A 22510-nucleotide genomic window follows, 5' to 3' on the forward strand; every position below is an offset into this window, starting at 1 on the left:
TCTCCATTAGATGTGTACTTGTGCTGCCATCTTTCCCTCTGCTTGGTGGTATTCATTTATCATTGTATATCTCTGAGGGAGATAAGTGTTCTTTCTCCATTTGAAAAAAATGTTTCACATTTTAAACCTCTTGAAAAGACATTATATGGCATATTTATATATGAAGATACATATTGTTGACTGAAACATGTTTAGTGTTACTAGTTTGTGCCAGATAGGAACTTGGAGATAATTGAGCCTGACTTTTGGTAGTGAGGCTTGCTGATTCCTTTGTTCTTTCATTCAACCAGTAAATGTTTATCAACCCACTACTAGGTTAAAATGTTAAGTGCCATGTGGGCAAACATTTTTGTCTCTTTGTTTCATTGTTACTGGGCAACTGTGTTGCAAAAGTCAAGGAGGCACCATTCTCAGTATAGTCTATGTGACTGGCTCCCCTTGGAGTTGTACAGTGCACTCCTTGTATGTTATATGCTGCAATTAAATACCCATGAGTAGAATAGAGTATACATGTACTTAAATATTATCTCCAGATTCGCTGTTCTAGTCTCCATTTCTAGTAGTGTATAGGGGTTCCTGTGTCCCCACACCCCTGCCAATATTTTGGTAATATCTAGCCTTTTAATTGCTTTTCTTTGATTATTATTCATAATGAGCAATTCTTTATTTCCATAGTAAATTTTTTTATTTCTTCATCTTTAAAATGCTTGTTAATATTTTAAAATTTTCTACTGGAGTTGCTATTTCTTTTTCCCAAGAATATTATAGATCAGTGGCTTTTAACCTTTTTGTCCCATAGTAAGGGAAACTTTTTATGTTGTGAAGCTGTACACACGTATAGTTTTACTTTTCCTGTTTAGGTCTTTGATTGTTTATTCATTTTACTAGACAGTCTATCCTTTGTAGTACCAATTTATAATACACCAAGTTCCCATATATATTCTGCTTTGATCTCTGTATTCTTTTTTTTTGTTGGTCTGTTTATTCTTATGGCAGTACCATACTGTTTCTGTGGTTGTGGTTTCAAGGTATGTCTTAATATCCTGAATGGCAAGTTCTTCCTCTTTGTTATTTTTCAAAGTTGACTGTAATATTCAAGGATTTTTATTTTTATATTTATTTCCAGTTCAGATTATAGAGTTCTCAAAAGATCCAACTAGAATTTTGATTGGGAATATTTTTGAATTCCTAGATTAATTTGCAGAGAACTGATACTTTCATAATAAGTTATCCAAGATCAAGGAACATCTATCACATAACATAGTTTGCGTATTTCTCTTGTGGAATTTGATGCTTTTTTTTTTTTTTTTTTTTTACTTAATGAATTGTCAGTTTTGATAAATGTTCTTTGTGTGCTTGAGAAAAATGTGTATTTTCTATTAGAAGTAGAAAAATATAAATATATATACATGATGGAAAACATTAAGATATGGAAAATATAAAGTGAATTTATTGATTGTTCAGATACTCAAATAACATGTGTTGTTCTGTATTAAGATTCAACCTGGGGGGAGGGAAATAGCTCAGTGGTAATGAGCATGCCTAACATGCACAGGCATGCACAGGGTCCTGGGTTCAATCCCCAGTACCTCAAAAAAAAAAAAAAATTCAACCTAATTTTTTTATGTTCAAATTCTATTGGTATACGTATACTTTTTAAAAAATAAATTTATTTTAGAATAGTTTCTAATTTTCTTCTTGCTTTATTCATTGATCCGTTGGTTCAAAGAAAAGGTAAGAAGTGTATTGCTTACTTTTCAGAATTGTTGTACATTTATTTTCAAATTATCTTTTTGCTCTTTACTTCCAGTTTAATACTCTTGTACTCAGAGAACATATTCCATATGATTTTGATATTTTGAAATTTGTTTTGGTTTATTTTTGTCACACTGTTTATGGTTAGTGATTGTTCCATGTACAGTTGAAAAGCATGTGGATTCTGCAGTAGGGAGTGCAGTGTTATAGATATGTCTACTGGGTCATATATGTGCATCTTCTGCTGATTTTACTTCATTTATTTTTAAGTTGCATTATCTTTTTTTTCTGCTGATTTTAAAGTTAAATATTTTCCTTTTTGTGTGTGTGTCTGTGATTGCCCTTAAGATCTAGATGTACTTATTAACTTATTTTTCCTTAAATTATATTCCCTCTAACCACATGGCCTTGAACATGCTCTTGTAGTGTCCTACCTCTCTTTCTATTTTGAATTTATTTTTGTGTATGGCATAAGGGAGTGTTCTAGCTTCAGTGATTTACATGCTGCTATCCAGTTTTCCCAACACCATTAGCTGAAGATATTCCATTGTATATTCCTGCCTCCTTTGTCGAAGATTAGTTGACCAAAAGTTTATGGGTTCATTTCTGGGCTCTCCATTCTGTTCCATTGGTCCATATGTCTGATTTTGTACCAATACCATGCTGTTTTTCTTTTTAATTAAAAAAAATTTATTTATTTATTTTTAAACATTTTTTATTGAGTTATAATCATTTTATAATGTTGTGTCAAATTCCAGTGTAGAGCACAATTTTTCAGTTATACATGAACATATATATATTCATTGTCACATTTTTTTTTTGTTGTGAGCTACCACAATATCTTGTATATATTTGCCTGTGCTATACAGTATAATCTTGTTTATCTATTATGCATTTTGAAATCCCAGTCTGTTCCTTCCCACCCCCCACCCCCTTGGCAACCACAAGTTTGTAGTCCATGTCTATGAGTCTGCTTCTGTTTTGTATTTATGTTCTTTTTTTTAGATTCCACGTATGAGCGATCTCATATGGTATTTTTCTTTCTCTTTTTGGCTTACTTCATTTAGAATGACATTCTCCAGGAACATCCATGTTGCTGCAAATGGCGTTATGTTGTTGGTTTTTATGGCTGAACTATTTTTATGAATAGTATTTCATTGTATAAATATACCACATCTTCTTTATCCAGTCATCTATTGATGGACACTTAGGCCGATTTCATGTCTTGGCTATTGTAAATAGTGCTGCTATGAACATTGGGGTGCAGGTGTCATTCTGAAGTAGGGTTCCTTCTCCCTAAAGTAGGTCTCTTGTATGCGGCATATTGAAGGTTCTTGCTTTATTATCCAGTCTGCCACTTTACATCTTTTGACTGGAGCATTTAGTCCATTAACATTTACAGTAATTAATGATTGATGTGCATTTATTGCCATTTTGAACTTATTTTTGCAGTTGATTTGGTATTTCCTCATTGTTCCTTTCTTCTTCCTTTTGTGGTTTGGTAATTTTTCTTTGTATTATCTTGGATTTTATTTAGTTTTTGTGACTCATTTGTAAGATTTTGGCTTGTGGTTACCCTACCATGCTGTTTTGATTACTGTAGCTCTATATTACAGTCTGAAGTCTGGGAGAGTTATTCCTCCAGCCTCTTTCTTTTTCTTCAGTAATGCTTTGGCAATTCTAGGTCTTTTGTGGTTCCATATAAATTTTATTATGATTTGTTCTAGTTATGTGAAATATGTCCTGGGTAATTTGACAGGGATTGCATTAAATCTGTAGATTGCCTTGGGCAGTGTGAACATTTTAACAATATTGATTCTTCCAATCCAGGAGCATGGGATATCTTTCCATTTTTTAAGTCTTCTTTAATTTCCTTAATTAGTGTTCTGTAGTTTTCCATGTATAAGTCTTTCACCTCCTTGGTTAGATTTATTCCTAGATATTTTATTACTTTGGGTGCTATTTTAAAGGGGATTGTTTCTTTACTTTCTTTTTCTGTTGATTCATTGTTAGTGTTAAGAAATGGAACTGATTTTTGACTGTTAGTCTTGTAACCTGCTACCTTGCCAAATTCTTCGATTAGTTCTAGTAGTTTTAGTGTGGACTTTTTAGTGTTTTCTATATACAGTATCATGTCGTCTGCATATAGTAACACTTTTACCTCTTCTTTTCCAATTTGGATCCCTTTTATTTCTCTCTCTTGCCTGATGGCTGTGGCTAGGACTTCCAAGACTATGTTGAATAGGAATGGTGATAGTGGGCAGCCTTGTCTTGTCCCAGATTTTAGTGGGAAGCTTTTGAGTTTTTCACCATTGAGTACTATGCTGGCTGTAGGTTTGTCATATATAGCTTTTATTATGTTGAAATATGTTCCCTCTATATCCACTTTGGTGAGAGTTTTTACCATAAATGGGTGTTGAATTTTATCAGTGGCTTTTTCTGCATCTTTTGAGATGATGTGGTTTTTGTCCTTTCTCTCGTTGATGTGATGTATTACATTGATTGATTTGCATATGTTCAACCCCCCTTGTGTCCCTGGAATGAACCCCACTTGATCATGATATATAATCTTTTTTATGTGCTGTTGGATTCTGTTTGCTAATATTTTGGTAAGGATTTTTGCATCTATGTTCATCAGTGATACTGGTCTGTAATTCTCTTTTTTGATGGTGTCTTTGCCTGGTTTTGGTATCCTACCTCTCTTTCTACTCTATATTCTCTAGAATTTTAGTTTTGAAGTTTTACGGGTATAAGTACTTTGTCTTTTTCTTTTCTTTGGACTTTTTTTTTCAGTAACAGTAAGTTTCACTAAGGTACCGTATTTGATTTTCTACTTTTTATATCTTGCATTATTATACTGTACTTATTTCTCTTCTTTGTGAGTGCTTCCTTTAGGAATATTTTAGTCTGGGACTTTTGTGACAAACTGTCTGAGGCATTACATGCCTGAGACTATTTTCATTATACTCTTTCCTTCAAATGGAAACTTGGCTGGATACAAAATTCTAGGTCCAGTACTTCAAGAATATTACTTTATTGTCATCTTGCATCCTCTTGAAGTTTAATACTTGTCTGATTCTTTTGTTGTATGTGTTTTGTTCTTTCTCTTTTGAAACTTCATATGATTTTTTGATCTTTTGTCATAAATTGTGCTATATTTTAGGCATAGGTTTTTCCTTTACTCTCTTGTTTGGTGGTCTTATGTCTTTTAGTCTGTGGTTTTTCATCCATGTTGATTGTGGTAAGTTTATCATTATTTCTTAATGGAAATCTAAAATTACTATTTTTTCAAATATTACTTGTCTCTTTCATTCCTTCAGGAAGTCATATTATTCAGATATTGGCACCTAGAAAAATTTTGTCTGTAAACTAATAATAAAGCAGACTTTTTAAAAGCACTTTTGATAGCATGCTGGAGAAATTTACTGTCAGTTACTTGAGTAAACAAGACTTTTAAAAAACAAAACGAAGCCCCACCTCAGAGCTGTACCTTCTTAATCAGTGACACATTATAAGAATTCTAAATGTGTGTATAGAAACAGGAGAAAATTATTTGAGAGATATGCACAAAGAAGAGAAAAACTGATGGGGAGTGGTTTCTATGTTAAAAATTTGAAAATGTTTAAAAATTTTCATTTTTTAGCTTTTGCTTTTCTACTTAAGTCTCCAAGTTTATTAGATGGGAGAATTAAGGAGAAGTGATAGTTGCCCAAGGCCATGTGATTATTAGAAACAACAGTTCAACTGGAAATGGAAGTTTCTTTAATTCTTTAATATCTTTAATTGAGTGACTCTATGTGCTAGATACTGAAGATAAAGGAATACACAAGACTTTTGACCTCAGCTCTTTGGAAAATATTTTTAGTAAAAAATTATGAAATTAGTATTTCAAACAATATGGAGGTACACAGAAAAAAATAAAGGACTTCCCCTGCTCCCCTAATTCCTATAGGGCATTCTTCCTAGGGATAACCACAGTTAAAGCTGGTGTACATCTTTCCAGACCATTACACATGTATGTGTGGGTTATTTATATGTGTATATTTTTAACAGAAATGGAATCATATCTTATTTACTACTTATGATAATTTTTCTGCTAAACTGTGTATCATGTACATTCTTTCACATCTGTCCTTGCTGACTTTCTATTTTGTTTTATCATTATACAATCACTCTTTAACTGTTCCCTATTGGTACACAGTTAGGTTGTCTCCATGTTTTTAATATTATAAATAATGTTGCTTAAAATGACCTTTCTCTTTTAGGTGAAGTGGAAGTACTGGGTCAAAGGTATAACGTATTTTAAATTTTTTTAGGTTTTGTCAAATTGTTCTAAAATAGGCTAAATCAGTATACATCCCATTCTCCAATACTCTAAGCACTGTTAATTTTCTGTACTGCCTGGCTTTTACTGGCTGATTTAAGGAGTTAGGCTTTAAGTTTTTTGAAGGGCAGAGATTGTTTTATCCTCTAACACAATAATAGGTGTTAGTAAATTTTGTTGTGGAAGAAATGAATCACTGAAGATAATGAATATGTTTATGAAGTTGTATTAATCCTACAAAGTCAAACAAGTATCCTTATGTTAAACTGTATCCACTGTCAGACTGTAAGTGTAATATTTGTTACTTACACTTCCTCACCTGGTTCTAACAATATTATGAGGTAAATAGTCCTTGAGTCACAGTGGTGGTGCTGCACTCACTGTAAGAGTGGTTCGGTCTAACTTAAAATCTGTGGCATTTTTCAGTATCCCCATTGTCTCCTTTTTATTTTAAGTAATGTAATATTTTCAGATGAAAAGTTATCTTTATCTTCCAGGAAGAAAAAATGCATTTTAAACTGTAATAGACTATTTATCTTTTACAACTCCTCTGTTCACTTTTGTATTTTTCCCCCTTTTTATATTCTTTCATGATGATTGTTTAGAGACACTAAACTAGTAAGCTAGTACTCTTGGGACATTTTAGGACATTTTGTGTGCCTGAAGTTTTATGACTTTGTAGAATAGTATTGGCTCTAAGAAAATACATAGCAGTGTGAGTTTTGTTTTCTGAAGTCATGGTAACTGCTGCCCTTGTGGATTCTTGTTACAAATGAGAGAAAAAGAAATTGATGCACTTGTAAGCTTTCTCATGAAAACAAGAATACTTATTTAACAAAAAAAAGTAGAAAAAAAAAGACTGTCTTATAAAGGAAGTTGGAAAAAAGATTGATTGCACCCATATACTTTCTGATGTAGCCTGGGGAAATGAGGTTCCTATTCTGTTTTTCCATGTCTCTTTGAGGATCTTTTTCTTATCAGTTTTCTTGCTCTTTAAAACTTTATTTTATTTTATTCTCTTCTATGGTTCCTTTTTTTCTGTTTACCTGAAACCACATCATCTTTTAAAAAAAGAAAGTCCTTCCCTGACTTCTTTGACTTTGCAACCTCTTTAAAATATTCTCTACTTTCTGTCTTAATTCTGACATTTAAGAGTAGCTCTGTAGTTATCACTGGTACATTCTCACCACTCATTCAGTTCTTCACTTAGAGATTTCCACCTCAGCATTTGTAGAAATTGTCCTCTCAGAAGTTATAATGACCTCCTAATTAGTCATCCACAGGTTTATCAACTTTCATCTTATTTAGTCTTTTTGGAACCAACTTCCACTCCCCATGTTTGAGTGAGACATTGTATTTTTCTCTAGTTTATATGAGATTATTTCTGCTCATCCCTTTGATGTAGGGGTTTTTTTTTTAATTTTTGACTTCTACCCTTGTGTTTTTTCGTTCTGTATATTACTATGACCCTTTTATTGCTGCTTCATATCTAGCTCTAGTCCTCACATCACTCATCTCAGAGCTGCATTTCCCACAGCCTGATGGACATCTTCTTAGATTTCTGGATAGAATTCTAAACTTCACTTCTAAATGTAAGTTCTTTTACCTAATTTTACGAGATTTATGGTAGAACAGTGTTCAATATTTGTGATGAGTGTGGCTTAAGAGACTCTAAGACTGGAGGAGAAAATCATTTTTGCAAATTGGAAAAATTATCTACCTATTTTAGAATGTTAGAGTTTAGAGAAAAAGTCAAGTGGGGATGACTTAACTTTTCATTGTACTTTTACTTTCTGTAGCATGTAACACTATTACTATTATACTTCTCTTTGAAGTTCCTTGAATTATGTTCCTCTGAGCATTCTAGGTGTTCTATTTTATGATGTTGTTACAAAATGAAGTCCACATCATTTATGATGTCTTCTTTCGTCTCTACTAGCAATTATCTTTTTTTTTTTTTGCTTTCTGAGAATTGTGTATTTCTATTATAGTATTTATTATAGTATGCTATATGTCATTATGGTGACTGTCAGTTCTACTGATTGTGTATTGAGTTTAACTAGGTCTTAATCTTTTTTTACCTGTTGCCCTCCTCGTCCCCCTATGTCTTATGTACATAATAGGCCCTTAACAAATGTTTGGTAAATGAAATTATTCCCTTAGTTTGAGATGCTTTTCCTGCTGGTGGATTGTAATCACTCTTGACACATATTGCTTAATGACTGTGGGTAGATTGCATAATCTCTCTTAAATATCTTTGTCCTGAAACTGGCAGTGCATTCCCTGAAAGGGTTAGGTTATAATTAACTAGTAAAATGCTTTGAAGAAGTTAAAGTTGAGCATTTTGATCATTCTATTAAAGGTAAACTTTTTAGTATAAGACTGGTAGGTAAAATCTTTCCTAAAGCTTGAATTTAATCAAATGATGTTGAAGTAATTATTTTGTAGTATTTACATCTTGGTTATTTGCTTTACTTGAATCCCTAGATTTCTTTGGACAGAAGGAGTCTTTTGTAATGTTGTTTATTCTGAGGTCTCTGTCACAGAGCCAAATCAGGATTGAAACCCTTTCATTATAAGAGTAGTACAATAGTATAGTGCAGCAGTTAGGATGATGTGCTATACTTAAACTGTATTATATGCCAGAGGGCCTCTGACTTTTGTGTACTAAACATTTGGAGGCTCTCATGTAAAATATCCCACCTCAAGACATTCTAGTTTAGCAGGTTGTTTCTTTAATGAGAAACACAGGTGATTTCTGACTCGGTATGTGGACAACATTTTGAGAAACACTCTTGAATGGAAATCTAAAAAGCCAATAGAATATGAGAGAATGACTAATATATAAACATATAAACTCATTTAAAAATATTCAAAGAGTTATATAACTCACATTATTTAAAAAATGACTAGACTTTAAAATTTTTACAATTTTATCTTTAATTCAGTAAATACACAGCACTTCTTCCCACAATGTGTTTGTGAAACTTCAATACCTACAGATGCTCCATGAATAAAGAGCTTAATCAGTAAGTTTGTGAAATGTTATATACTGTCTTTCATACTTAGTAGTTTATACTGCATGTTAACATAGACTCCTAGAAGTTCTGAAGCAAACAACCTCCGACCTCATTGTTTCTCAAACTTATTTGACCATGAATCTTCCTTTGTTTCCCCTAATAATTCCAGTTAATAATTTACTGGACACACTTGGGGAAATCTTGCATCCTCCCTTTTTGACTTTGTATTGTGTGGAATTAAAAAGAATTAGGGTATTTTTTTTAATACTTAAAGACCTTAAAGTCTTGCTAGCATCTCAAGATTTGGATGTGACACTTCAAAGATGGTAAGTAATATACTACTAAATTGAATATAATCAAGTGCCAAAATGTAGAGTTGCAGCTAGCAGGGGGAAATTTAGGTTAGATTCTGCAGATAAGATTTTTGAGGGAGAGATGGGTCTTGAAGGGTGTCTGATGGGATTTGATGAGGAGTAATGCTGGCTTGGAGTATCTGAATTGATAAAGTAGTTTACAAATATCAGTTTCTTTATTCACAGATATGTCTTAGAACACATGACAGTTCTTCCTCAGTGACTGTTATATAATGCTTTTCAAACTCTAATGTGCACAAGAATGATCTGGGGATCTTGTCAAAAATGGTTTCTGCATTTGGGTTGAACTTTTTGTCATTTTTATTTTGTGGGGATTTTGGTTTTGCCGTTTTTAGAGGGGTGGTTATTTTGAGGGTTTAATATGTCCAGAAGCTGTTGTGGCTGACACTTGTCATGATCAACAACAACAACGGAAAAGGTTGAAAATATCCCTACTGATGTAACTACTTGTAACAATTCTCTTAGGGCTTTAAAAGATGAACCATTAAAATAGAATGATGCTTCAGGGACTGAAACTTGAATCACTGCAAAATGAATATAGGTTGCTGTCAAATTCTTTTCTTTTGGGTGGTGGGGCTTGATGTAGATTTTACTCTATATGCAGAATTTAATGTTGAATTTATTAAAATAACAAATCTGGCATGGTTTGGGGAGGTTAGATTTACTGGAAAGGTATTCATACTGTGAATTGTACTCTGATGGTTAAAAAAATGACAAGAGTTGTCAAGCATTCCGTATTAACAATGAATGTAGAATTTTTTTTTTCAGATGGATAAAATGTATATGGTACAGATGTAAAGTTTTCTATGTAAAAATTTCTGTGCAACTTTCAGTACAATATTGATTATCATCTGCCATATTTCTAGGTCAATAAAGTTTTCGGATTATTTAAAAAAAATGGTGTCTGATTGGCTAAGTCTGAGGTGGAGCACATTTGGAATGACAAATGTAGAGGCTAATCAAGTCTTGGATGAGTAGTGGAGTAAAATGACCTCTGAGGCACTCTTTACCTTTGGTATTTTGTAAATATTCTAGGGTGGAGTGTCTGAAGTAGTAGAAAGAGAACTGTATTGGGAATTGAAGGACCTAATTCTGTTTTTTTTTTTTTAACTCAAATTCTGTCAGTCATTTGTTAGCTATATGACTTTGGGTTAGAGTTAGTTAACTCATGTCTGAGCTTCAGTATTTACTCTGTTAAAGGGTGGGGTTGGAGAAGGCAATGGCCTGGTGAAGTGAAATAATACAATTCTAAAAAGCACCCATTTCTTGACTACATTAAGCATGTTTACTGTTAAGTACTATTACATGATTGAGTTCCATCTTAAATGGTTTTTCTGTCCTCTACTGGATAGTTTGGAATTAGCTAACCGGCTTTTCTTGGGAACATAAACAATTAAGTAGTGGTGTATGTTACACAACTTGGATGTTTATTATCCTTTTATTATAGACACTTTGATGTTTGAAATTCTAGTTGTTTTTCCTTTTGTGCCTTTTATAAAGTACAAACGTGATCTAGTGGCTTTAAATGTAGCTCATGGTAAATTGTATTACAGCATAAAATTAAAACTTGATCTTTTTTTTGAAAAAATTTTTGGTAAGTTAATTCATTCTATAGGTTATACTTGGATACTTTTAAACATATATTGTGAGTATTTCTTTTGTTTGTTAGTGGCTACATTTTGACTGATTATTTGTGTAATGTGTTGCTTTGGGGAAAAATGGTACAGAAATGACATTTATGGAGTGGATAGTTTTTTTGATGGCTTAAGTTCATTTTATTATTAGATTTTGAAATGGATAGTTTTAATATATTTTTATTAAAAGAAATTTGTAGCATAAGAGGAAATAAAACTCAAATATGTTTATGTGGCAGCATATTGAAAATGATCATACATGCCTTTGAAATACTGATCTATAACCTCAAGTGGTGAAGTATTAACATATGAATTGAATCTTCTCTAAAGAGAAGGTGACTCCTCCATTCTCTCCCTCACTTGCCCAGTATCTGAGGAATAGGGTGGGGAAGAAGAGAGCTGCTGTGCAAAGACAGTGACTCCTGTAGTTTGAAGACTTGAAGCTAGGGAGGGAATAGTGAAAGTATGTTGGATAGTGATCTCTAGTTGAGAGATTGTTTATATTAAACTAATTAATTAATTGATGGAGCAAATGAATAAATGTATTGAAGATAATGGAAGCCCTGTTTCTCACTGGGGAGGGCTTATAAACAGAAAAAGTCCAGAAAGAACCTTAAGGTGTGGAGTTAGAATTAGAACCATTGGTATAACACATTTGTTTCATTTCTTATGCTTTATTTATCCACAGATAAAGAAATAGGTATAGATGTATGTATTTATAGGTATGTCTATATATTCGATTTCCAAGCTTTCTTTGCTGAGATGACTCAACAACAGTGAAACACTGGTAATAATGAGCATACCTAGTACCCAGGTCTTGATTTCTGAATACTATCCTTGACCAAGAGGAAGCAGGGCTCAATTTCTCGGGGAAGGGAGAGAAAGTACAAGATGAACCTAGAGATTTCTTTTGTGCCAGAAAGTAAGGAAGTACTCAGAATGATGGGGACATGTCAAAACAATGCAGGAATCACTTTGAGAGGGCTTCTGATGGCCAAATCTTATATTTTTGAGCAACAGAATACAGTAATGGATTATAACTCACAGAATAAAATAAGAATTCATAAGTCTGTACTGATATAAACAAATGAGTGAATGAATTGGGTAAGGAGGGTTGGGGAGGGAAAGTTCTTTTAAGTAGAATGTCAACTAAAAAATATGGGAGTGATGGGATTAGAAAATCACCATGGTATTGGATAAAGACAAGAGTAGTCAGTGAATGCTATGGCTGGTAGATGGAGGTTTGATTAGGAACAGAATATTGGTGAATTATCAGAGTGATTCCACATAAATTAATCTAATACAAAGGGAAAAATAATGACTTTACGGTGATGAAACCTGACAGACAGCAACTTGACTAAGTGATCAAGGTTATACTTAGTTATGGGTAGGTATATCATGCATAGTATCATGTCTATATAGTCTTTCCACGAATGTTATGGCCTGAATTGGATTATGAAGAACACCAGATAGACCCAGACAGGTGGTCATCCTAGAGAATGAAAAGCCTATTCTCTTTAGAGTCAAGGGCATGAAGATGGGGAAAGACTAAAGAACTGTTCCAGACTGAAGGAAACAGAGGAGATCTGATAGGTAAATACAGTATATGTTTCTGGATAGGATCCTGAACCAGAAAGAGAGACATTATTGGAACATCTGATAAAATTTGAATGTGTCTGTGGAGTGGCTTTGTGTTATATCAGTGGTGATTTCCTGATTGGAAGAGTTTTATGATGCTAATGTGGCAGAGTGTCCTCATTTTGGGAGTTATACACTTGAGTATTTAGGAGAAGAATGAGGAATCATATTGTAAAAGGTATATACACATACCTTTTCTGTACGCTTGAAAACCATCCTAAAATAAAAACAAAGAACATACTTTTCTAAGTAGAAATTTAATCTTTCTAACTCTTCTGTTTCTGTATTTACAAATTATTACATTTTGCTACACTTGCAGAGGAATTCATTCAGTAAATATTTATTGGTTGAACGAACACCTACTTTATCTAATTTAAGAATTCTATGTATTTTTATAGGAGTAAGAAATACATTTTAAACTTTTGTCTTTCAGAAAGCTGAAGTTGATGGTAGTTTAAGTGATAGCCACGTGTCTCCTCCAGCCAAACGCACTTTGAAACAACCTGATTCTCTTTGCAAAGACAAATCAAAATCACGAAGTACTGGTCAGCGAGAGGAATGGAACGTATCAACTGGACAGGCCAGGTGAGAAGACAGAACTCATCCATTGTTTTTTGATGAATTATTTGATGTTAGTCAGGACTGTTATTAATGCTAGTTTTCTTCAATTGTAAAGCCACCGGTCTAGAAATACCTATAAATTGTATTAAGCTTATTTTATAATTTTTGTGTGTAATTCTACTTTCTCTAAATATGCCAAAAAATATATTTGCTTTCTAAAAATATGTAGATTTTAATAGAAACTATTATTACTAAAACAATAAGGATTTTGATAGGTCTTGAATGTGCATATATGTTTACAGTCCTGAAAATTTAAATAAAAACATATGGTTAGAACTGTATTTTACTTCAAAATAAGATGAAATCTCTACTTTCTTCCCCCCTTTCTTAAATTATTAAATACTCTACTTGAATTGGTACACTAAAATGTAATAAAATCTAAACTAATTTTTAAAGATATTTTTTCATCTGCTTGTTTTCATCTTAAATTTGCTTTGTGTGTGTTTTAATATGTATTAGGAAAAGTTTTACTCACTTACCAAGGTAAATGGTAGTAGTTTAATGTAGATAGGATAGGTGTACACACACTTAGAAAAAGATTTAATTTTGAGCTCAGAATCTTTAGCTTTCTTTTTTCTCCGAAGTCTTTGATGTAGGTAGGTACTGATGATGTGCCAACTGCAAACAAAAGTAAAAGGGAAATCCTTTTTGACAATGTTTTGATTTTCTAAGTGTAGGTAAATTCTGGATACTGTTAGTCTTTAATGAAATAATCTTTGAGGTTATATAGACTTTGACAGGCATTGTACATTTACTAGTCTCTGAAGAGTTTATACCTTTTTTTATTTAAAAAAAATTTTGGGGGTAATTAGGTTTGTTTGTTTAAAATTAGATTTATTTATTTTTAATTAGGTTTGTTTGTTTGTTTGTTTATTGGAGGTACTGGGAATTGAACCCACAATGTTATGCATGCTAAACATGCACTCTTCCGCTGAACTATGCCCTCCCCTGTACCTATTTTAATATGTACTACTTAAAGATTTTTATTTTGCATTGTCTGGGAGCTAAGTAGAAAAATATGTGAAACATAGTCTGTTGATTTTTTTTTTCCACTTTCCTGATCTCATTCATCTGTGAGATGACTCACATCCAGATCACCATAATGATGTTACTTAAAATGAGTACTGCCCTTTAATTACACTCCTAGACTTGATCTACCTGTTGTAATCTGTATCCTGTATTTATTAGGCGAGTGAATCAGACTTCTTTTTCTAGGTAAATGTTTCTAAAAAATGTTGTTTTCATTTTAAAGTTTGATCTTTAACTGTAAGATAATTTTAACTGTTTAATTCAAGTATGAGTATATAATACAATAAATTTTCCACATCTTGTTCACTCAGAAGGCTTTTATGTAAATTAATCTTAATCTTGTCTTTCATATGAAAAGGCCTTAAAACTTTTTTCACGGGAGAGAGGTAGTGTTCCTTCTGGTTGGGTACCCTAGAGTTTGATAGTCCTTTATTTAAAAACTATTAAGTACATTTTGAATTAAAAGCTTAAGAGATACTGAATACTGATAAAATTTACTGTTTCTGTTTTGGTAGAAGAATTATTTTTTTACAGTTCACACAGTTTAAAAAGTTTTTTGAGTTAAACTTTCATCCAGGGATGTGATTGAGCTACACTGTTAGAATTTTTTAGTGTTTCTGATGATCTAAAAAAGAAAGTACCATTTGACCTAATTAGATTCAACAAAATTAAATGTTAGGGAAACTTGTAGTTAAAAATATTTTAGATTTTGAGATAGTATAAATACAAAAATCAGGATTTATTTGAAGGCTTGTGTTCGTTTTTATGTTATGAATTTAAGAATCCTGATTCTTTTATTTTAGTAATCTGAAGTCCTAAATGAGCATCTAAGGTAAAATGAAGCTCTTTCACAAAAATGATTTGTTATAAATACAATTCGTTCAGAGGAAAATTGAATATAGATAATAATTAGTACTAGCTATGAAAAAGAGTGAACCCTGAAGCACTTTGTTAACAACCACTAAATTCTTTACAGATTGTTGAAATAACTTTTCTTTTTAGAGATAAATAATTGGATGAAGATAGAGGTTAAAATGGAACTAGAACTTTAAAATCTTTATAAATGATTTGAGATAGATTATGAGTTTTCTTTGGGGAGATATCTGGGTTTGTATATTTAAAGACCCACATTTATCAACATAATTATGATTGATAATTTTTGGGAAAATGAGGATTTTCTTGGTCAAAATCCTTACTGTATTACATCTTTTCTTCTTTTTAAAAACTTTTTTGTTTATTTATTTTTTTGGTGGGAGCTCATTAGATTTATCTATTATTTTTCATGGACATACCGGGGATTGAACCCAGGACCTTGTGCATGCTAAGCATGCATTGTACCACTGAGCTATACCCTCCTCCTCCCACATCTTTTCTTTTTTTTTTTTATCTTATATGTAGGGATTCACAAATATACCTGCTAACCTAGATAGATGTTGTAGCTTACAAATATTTTAGTACAGAATCTCATTTTATTGTCTTGTCAGCTGACATTTATTTAGCCACTAGACATTTATTAAACTTGGAGACTGTGTGTGAGTGTATGTGTGTGTGTGTGTGTGTGTATGTGTGTGTGTGGGGTTGCGGGAGACAACATGAAGAATGTGCATACATTTGATACCTTTAGAATAATAGAAAGGCCTACTCTAAGATACAGACAATATTTAATCTTTGAAAAGACTGAACTATGCACTAAAATTTGTGGAAGTTTTGTTTTGTGGTCGGATGATGAGACAGTAGTGAGATGAGGCAGAACTGTAATCATCACTGCTGATGTACATTAGAATTGAAGACTGGGGGGAGGGTATAGCTCAAGTGGTAAAGTGCATGCTTTGCATGCATGAGGTCCTGGGTTCTATCCATATTATCTCCTCTAAAAATAAATAAACCTAATTACCTCTCCCCCCGCCACTGCCAAAACAAAATAATTAAATAATACATTAATAAATAAATAAAATATAAAAAATAGAATGTTTAAAAAAAAGTTTTGAAAAAAAAATTGAAGGCTGACAGTGGTTACAGTCCTTCCAAATGGATGCTTTGCTGAATTGAGATTTAAAATCCTCATAAATCATTGAATGCCTTGAGTTTATGTGGGAAAGGAAGAATAAGTAATGATTTTTGGAATTGCATTGGTAATGTGCTCCACATAATTAAAGATTTAGAAAATTTTAATATCATAATTATCTAATGCAAAGTGATACTGTCTCCATTTAAAATTTTTAGGATACAGAGATTAGGGAAAATATTCCCCAACTACTTCCTCTTCTTAAAAATAAAGGAGACTTAAAAAAAAAATAAAGGAGACTTTATAATCATAAAGGACTTATTGGAGGATTCAGTTAAGCAGTGAACCCACCTGGTTACTTTTAAAAAATTTGTCTGTCTGTCTGTCTGTCTCTCTATCTATCTATCTAAAGAGCAAGCAAGAGAGCAATTTATTTTATTTATATAAAAAGACCAATAGCAGCAACAGCTTTACCAAGTCCAACTGGTTACATTTTAAGTGATTACTTTTTGGGAACATTGATTCAAGAGTCTTTTTAGGTACATATATTATTGTATAGGCAGACCATAAAATCCCAGTATTCTCTCTTTACATACCCAATGTTTCATATTCTGTCTCCTGTTTTTTCTTTCTCCTTTTTATGAAGAGAAATGATAATGGTAAAATGGTGACAATAATCTGTGATTGCAAGGTAATTGGATTGACTGATAACAAGTTTCTTTCCTCCCCTACCTTAGTACAGATCTTTCATTAGCAATGAAATAAAAACCAAGTAAGCACTATCTTCTTCAGAGGAAGAAAAATTTGTTATTGTACTTTTTTTCCCAGTGATGTTGCCATTGTTCAGAAAAGTTTTAGTTTTTTTTTTTTGTAGAATGATTTTAGGGCTAGTATCTTATTCTGTTGAGTAATTTTAAGTATGTAAAATTCCAACCATTTAGTCTTGTGTACACCTAAAATTCATTTTGGAGCCAAACTTACGATTAACTGATTAAACTGAGCTAATGTTATGTTGGGTCCAAAGCCAAAGTATATTTATGGCTTTTCAATGTGTTTTTTGTTTGTTTATTTGTCTTAATTTTGTTGGAGGGAAAGTAATTGAGTTTATTAATTTATTACTTTTAATGGCGGTAATGAGGATTGAACCCAGGACCTTGTGCAGGCGAGGCATGTTGTCTACCACTGAGCCATACCCTCCCTTCATCTAATTGGTTTTAAGTGGATTTTGAAAGTGCTTTTAGAGAATCCCATATGTATAATCATCTAAGGAGTGACCTGTTAATACGTCAATTTATTTATTAATTTTTTTAAGGAAAGTACTGTGGATTAAACCCAGGACCTCCTGCATGCTAGGGATGTGCTCTGTCACTGACCTATACCCACCCCCTAATACATCAGCTTTATTACGTTAGATTCAAACTGATATACCAGGAGGATCGTGTATTTGCATATAAGGTGCTAAAAATGAAATACTTTGCAAGAGGTAGTATAACAAGATAGTCAGGTTGTTTTCTGGAAAAAGGAAGACTGGACTTCTTTATTTTTGTGTTTTTGATAGTCTGAAAGCATGTAATAGTTTTTGCTCATATCCTTTAGTCATCATTTCTGACTTTTTTTCGGTAGTGGCATTTATAATTAATATTTATAATATTTAACATTCATAATTTAACATGAAGTTAAAATGTTAGAATATTTTAGTTAAAAATTTTTTGTGCAAATCACATAGAAGATAGTCATATATGTTTACTATTTTTTGAATGTCCTCTCTCCTCCCTTTTTTTAATCTTTGAAAATAATAATTATTGGATATTTAAAAAATATCCTAGTAAGTTTACATGGACAGCCCTTTTGTTATTTAAAAATTTAGTTTTTGTTTTTGAATTTCTAATTATAGGAAGGTGTACTGTGACTTTTTTCGTTAAGTCTTCACATTCTGATGACCCTTTAAGTATCCTTCTAGTAACTTAACATTTCTGTTCCTCCACCAGAAGGGAGAATTGTACAGTGGCCTTTGAGAAATTAGCTAAGTTTTCATTTGTCAGTTTAAAATGTGTAATAAAATACTTTGAAAAAAATATTAAATGGTATTGGTGTTCAAGTACTTTTATCTTCTTACAATTTATTATTTAAATAAATTTGTCATTGTTTGAATTTTATGTTGTTAATGAAAACCAATAGTAAATGTCTGTGACCATTGTTACTTATGATATCAGTTAACTTTATGATACATATTAAGCTTAAGCATTTTTGTTGGATTTTAAATTATAGAGTTGAAGATGGAGTAAGTTCAGTTTGTAATCTATTATTAAAGCTTTTCTTGAAGTAATGAAATGACTCTTAGCTAATGTATTATATTAATTGGTATATTATCAAACTTAGGGTTAAAAATGTTGTCTTTACTCTTAAAAAAGTAATATTATATTACTAACACTTTAAAGATTAAAATAGTTCCACCAGTATTGCATTTCTTGCTTCTTTAAATGAATGTTGATGTGTTTGCATATTAAATATAATTGTGTTCTAGGTTAACTTCTCAGCCTGGTGCTACATTACCAAACGGACATAGTAGCTTATGTGAGTATTCTGTTATGAAACTGGTTAGTACTGAAATTCTTACATTGTTAGAACTGTTAAGGTGGGGTAAAATAGAGAGATTTACTGGTATGCTCAGCATACAGTTGGAAATGACTGGATGTCAGTCCTAATAAATATGTATATAATTGTTAAACGTTGAGAAATTGGTACAACTGAAATAATTTAAATTATTATGACAGATTGTAAACAGTTATGGATATTAACGTCATTTGAGTTTATAGTAAACTTTTAATAATCTTTTAAAAGTAATTTTTGATTTTTTCCTTTCTTTTTATACCTTGTACTTTGAAATGGAAATCTTTCTCTTCTTTGTAGCTCTTCGAAGCCATCCCCTTCGAGGGGAAAAGAAGGGAGATGGGGACCTTTCTTGTATAAATGGTGACATGGAAGTCAGAAAAAGTTGTCGTTCCAGGAAAAACAGATTTGAAAGCGTGAACCAGAGTTTGTTATTTGACCAACTAGTAAATAGGTATGAATGCTTTTGCAGTAAGCAGTCACATGTAATTGTTGGTTTTTAAAACCACTTATGTTTTAAAAAATAACTGAGCACTGACTTAGCAATCAATACAGTTGTTTTAAAAATTAATTCAAATTAACATGGTTATCAATGATTGTCAATTTCTAATTACTTTGCTAGATTTAATACAGTTTGTGTGATAGCTAAAATTTTGTCATCCTTTTAAGCTCTTTTGCATAGTTAGATAATATAAAGGTAATTTTATTCTGTCTTCACTACTGTAGTTCTTTAGTACTTGTTCATTTAACATTTGTGTTTTTGACAATTTTCAAGCAACATTAGGTTCCTTATGGATACATAGTAAGTACAGTGTTGCTTAGTCAGCATTCTAAATTGAAAGTCTTTTGAGACTGCAAATGTTGAATGTACCTAGTGAATGATCCTAGTTGACTGCTCAGCATCTACATGCAGTGAAGCTTTATTCTTCTCAGATAGTAAATACATCATCCTACTTAATCCTTGCAATGGCCTGGAGAAGGGAGGTCAATATAATCCCTATTTGAAAGGAAGTGAAATTATATTCTATAGAGATAGTTTCAAATTTGAGTGTTAATTATTATTTGTTAAGGACTTAGATCAGTATATGGACGCATAGTAAGTGATATGTATGTGTTTAAAAGGTAAAATGCGCTAATGTCAGCATGTATTTCGTTGATGTCAGTGTCATCTAATTTCCAGAAGTATCTGTTAACCTTATATTGGCTTTAAACTTTTTACAATTTCTTTATTCTTTACAATTTTAACATCACCTTCAAATAAAAAGATTGAATTAGTTTTTTTTTTCCGTTGGATTTGGTGATCAATTATTTGTAGTGTTTTAGGGATTTAAATATCTGGAGACTTATAAACAAAAGTCTTCTATTTTATAAATTTTACTTTAATAAATATGTTAAGGTAGAAGATGTTCTCTTTCCATCTTTTGGGGGGGCATTATCTTCTGATGGATGCCAGTTCTGAAGGAGATATTAGTTGGGATGCTTTGTAGAGCTGAGATGATGTAATTAATGCTTTGATGAAGAGCTCTTTTACGTGTGACCCCACATTGCCTAAACCATAGTTTTATTATAATTGTAGTACTGCCGAAGCTGTACTGCAGGAAATGGACAACATTAATATCAGAAGGAATCGGCGATCAGGAGAAGTAGAACGACTTCGGATGTGGACAGACACAGAATTTGTGAGTATAGTAACTTTAACAACCTTTGCAAGTAATTTTTGTTTTGATTGAGGACTTTAAAGAGAGATAGAGTAGCATTTGGATTTTCTTCAATTAATGGAGCTGTTCCTTCTTCATTTCTACCTTAATCTGAGGCTTTATGTCTTTTTTTCCATACCTTATTTGCCACAACCTTCCCCAAAAAACACTCTATACTTTTGCCAGAAGAGTCATCTTAAAGGACAGCTCTGATTCTGTCAACTTTTCTGATCTGAGCCTTTATGGTTTTTTAATATGTACTGAATTAATTAAAAACACCTTGACCTTCACAATCTGGTTTTAGCTTTATTTCTTACAAACCATTGCCCAAATAAAAGCAGATCATTCTTATTTTCCTATCTTACTCCTGTTAATACTTCTGGTTAGGGACCGATGCAGTGCTACTTTTGTTTCAAGGCTCATTTCAAATGCTGCCTGCTCCCTCCACCCTGCCCCCAATGTACTCAGAAAGAGGAGGGTCATCTTTTTGAATTCTAAAGTATTTTGTACCTTTCTTTATGACATTAAACTTGTTTTACTTTCTTTTATAGTTACCTGTATTTCATCCTACTCGGCTATAATTTGCTTAAGGGAGAAAATATGTTCATGGCATTGTAGTTTTAAATTTTCAAATATTTTATAAGTTTTAGTTTTCCTCATGTTTCTCACATTTAGTGAATTCAGAAAGCTCCATTTTCATGAATCTCTGCCTTGCAAATAGGTGCTCAATACATTCTATTGAGTCGGCATGTCCCATTGGGCTAATGATATTTATAGCTGGGAATGAATTTCATGTTAATATTTGATAGATTTCTCTCTTTAAAAGGAAAACATGGATATGTATTCAAGAGTGAAAAGGCGAAGAAAGTCACTGAGAAGAAATAGTTATGGTATACAAAATCATCATGAAGTCTCTACTGAGGGTGAAGAAGAAGGTTTGTAAAGCACTTTATGAAATAAATACTACAGAGTTTAGGTGGGAGTGAAGAAAAATATATACAAGTAATATATGTGTAATAGTGCTGGATGGGTGATATTTGCCTTTAAAGGCCTTTATTGTATAATTTGAAATAATTTTTATTCCATTGGTATTTCTGAGTTTTCATAGCCTTCATTTGGAAAAATGCCTTTACTGTACACTATGCATTGTTACATCATGTACTTATTGGTAGCTATTGGTAGTCCTTAAGTGACCTAATCAGGTGCAGTATTTGCCAAGGGCTGATTTGCTTGTGAGGTGAGGCCTCTTTTGTATTTAGGTATCTTCTAACTAAAAGTCTCTGTCCATAGTCAACCTTCCACCCATAGCCTCTGAATCTCTGATTATTTGGGTCTCAAATTTAGTTATGGACTGAAGAGGAGTATATGGTGAAGGAGAAACTGCTGATACTAGTGGACGTTGTATGGCTCTTTTCTGAGGCCTGGTTTGGGGTTTGAATCAGAGAAGTGTGACTGAATTTGTCAGGCTGGAGCTGGGAACAGATGAATGCACATTTGCCCCAAGGATTATAAATTGATGAACAGTACATCTATAGGATTTAATTCTGTAGATATTAACCTTCATTAAAATGGATTCTCAGAAGATTTGGTGTATAGTAAATGCAAGGTAGTGGTATTTTACCAAGAAATCTTATTGGCTCCTACTATTTCTGTATCTTAGATGAAAAATGGATTTATTTCTCAAATTCTGTAATTAATATATTATTAGCAAGTTTTGAAGAGCTGATATTTTCTAATGAAGATGCTTTTTTGAGCAAATATTGTTGTTGTTACAGCTAGAACCTCTATATTGCTTCCTTTGGA

The 22510-nt window shown here is 32.3% G+C and overlaps 1 protein-coding gene across 3 annotated transcripts in view; it reads left to right on the top strand.

Annotated features, from left to right (window-relative positions):
* ATAD2B (ATPase family AAA domain containing 2B) overlaps nucleotides 1–22510 on the top strand; it is a 140800-nt gene that overhangs the window by 12803 nt on the left and 105487 nt on the right. For all 3 annotated transcript variants that reach the window (XM_072938124.1, XM_006197149.4, XM_072938123.1), the window contains exons 2-6: nucleotides 13179–13330; nucleotides 18925–18974; nucleotides 19311–19464; nucleotides 20587–20689; nucleotides 21534–21642. In XM_072938124.1, coding sequence (XP_072794225.1) covers nucleotides 19379–19464; nucleotides 20587–20689; nucleotides 21534–21642 — 298 coding nt within the window. In that variant the 5' untranslated portion in view covers nucleotides 13179–13330; nucleotides 18925–18974; nucleotides 19311–19378. The remainder of the gene's footprint in view (nucleotides 1–13178; nucleotides 13331–18924; nucleotides 18975–19310; nucleotides 19465–20586; nucleotides 20690–21533; nucleotides 21643–22510) is intronic.

Source organism: Vicugna pacos, chromosome 15 (genome assembly GCF_048564905.1).
Source record: "Vicugna pacos chromosome 15, VicPac4, whole genome shotgun sequence".
Lineage (NCBI taxonomy): Eukaryota > Metazoa > Chordata > Mammalia > Artiodactyla > Camelidae > Vicugna > Vicugna pacos.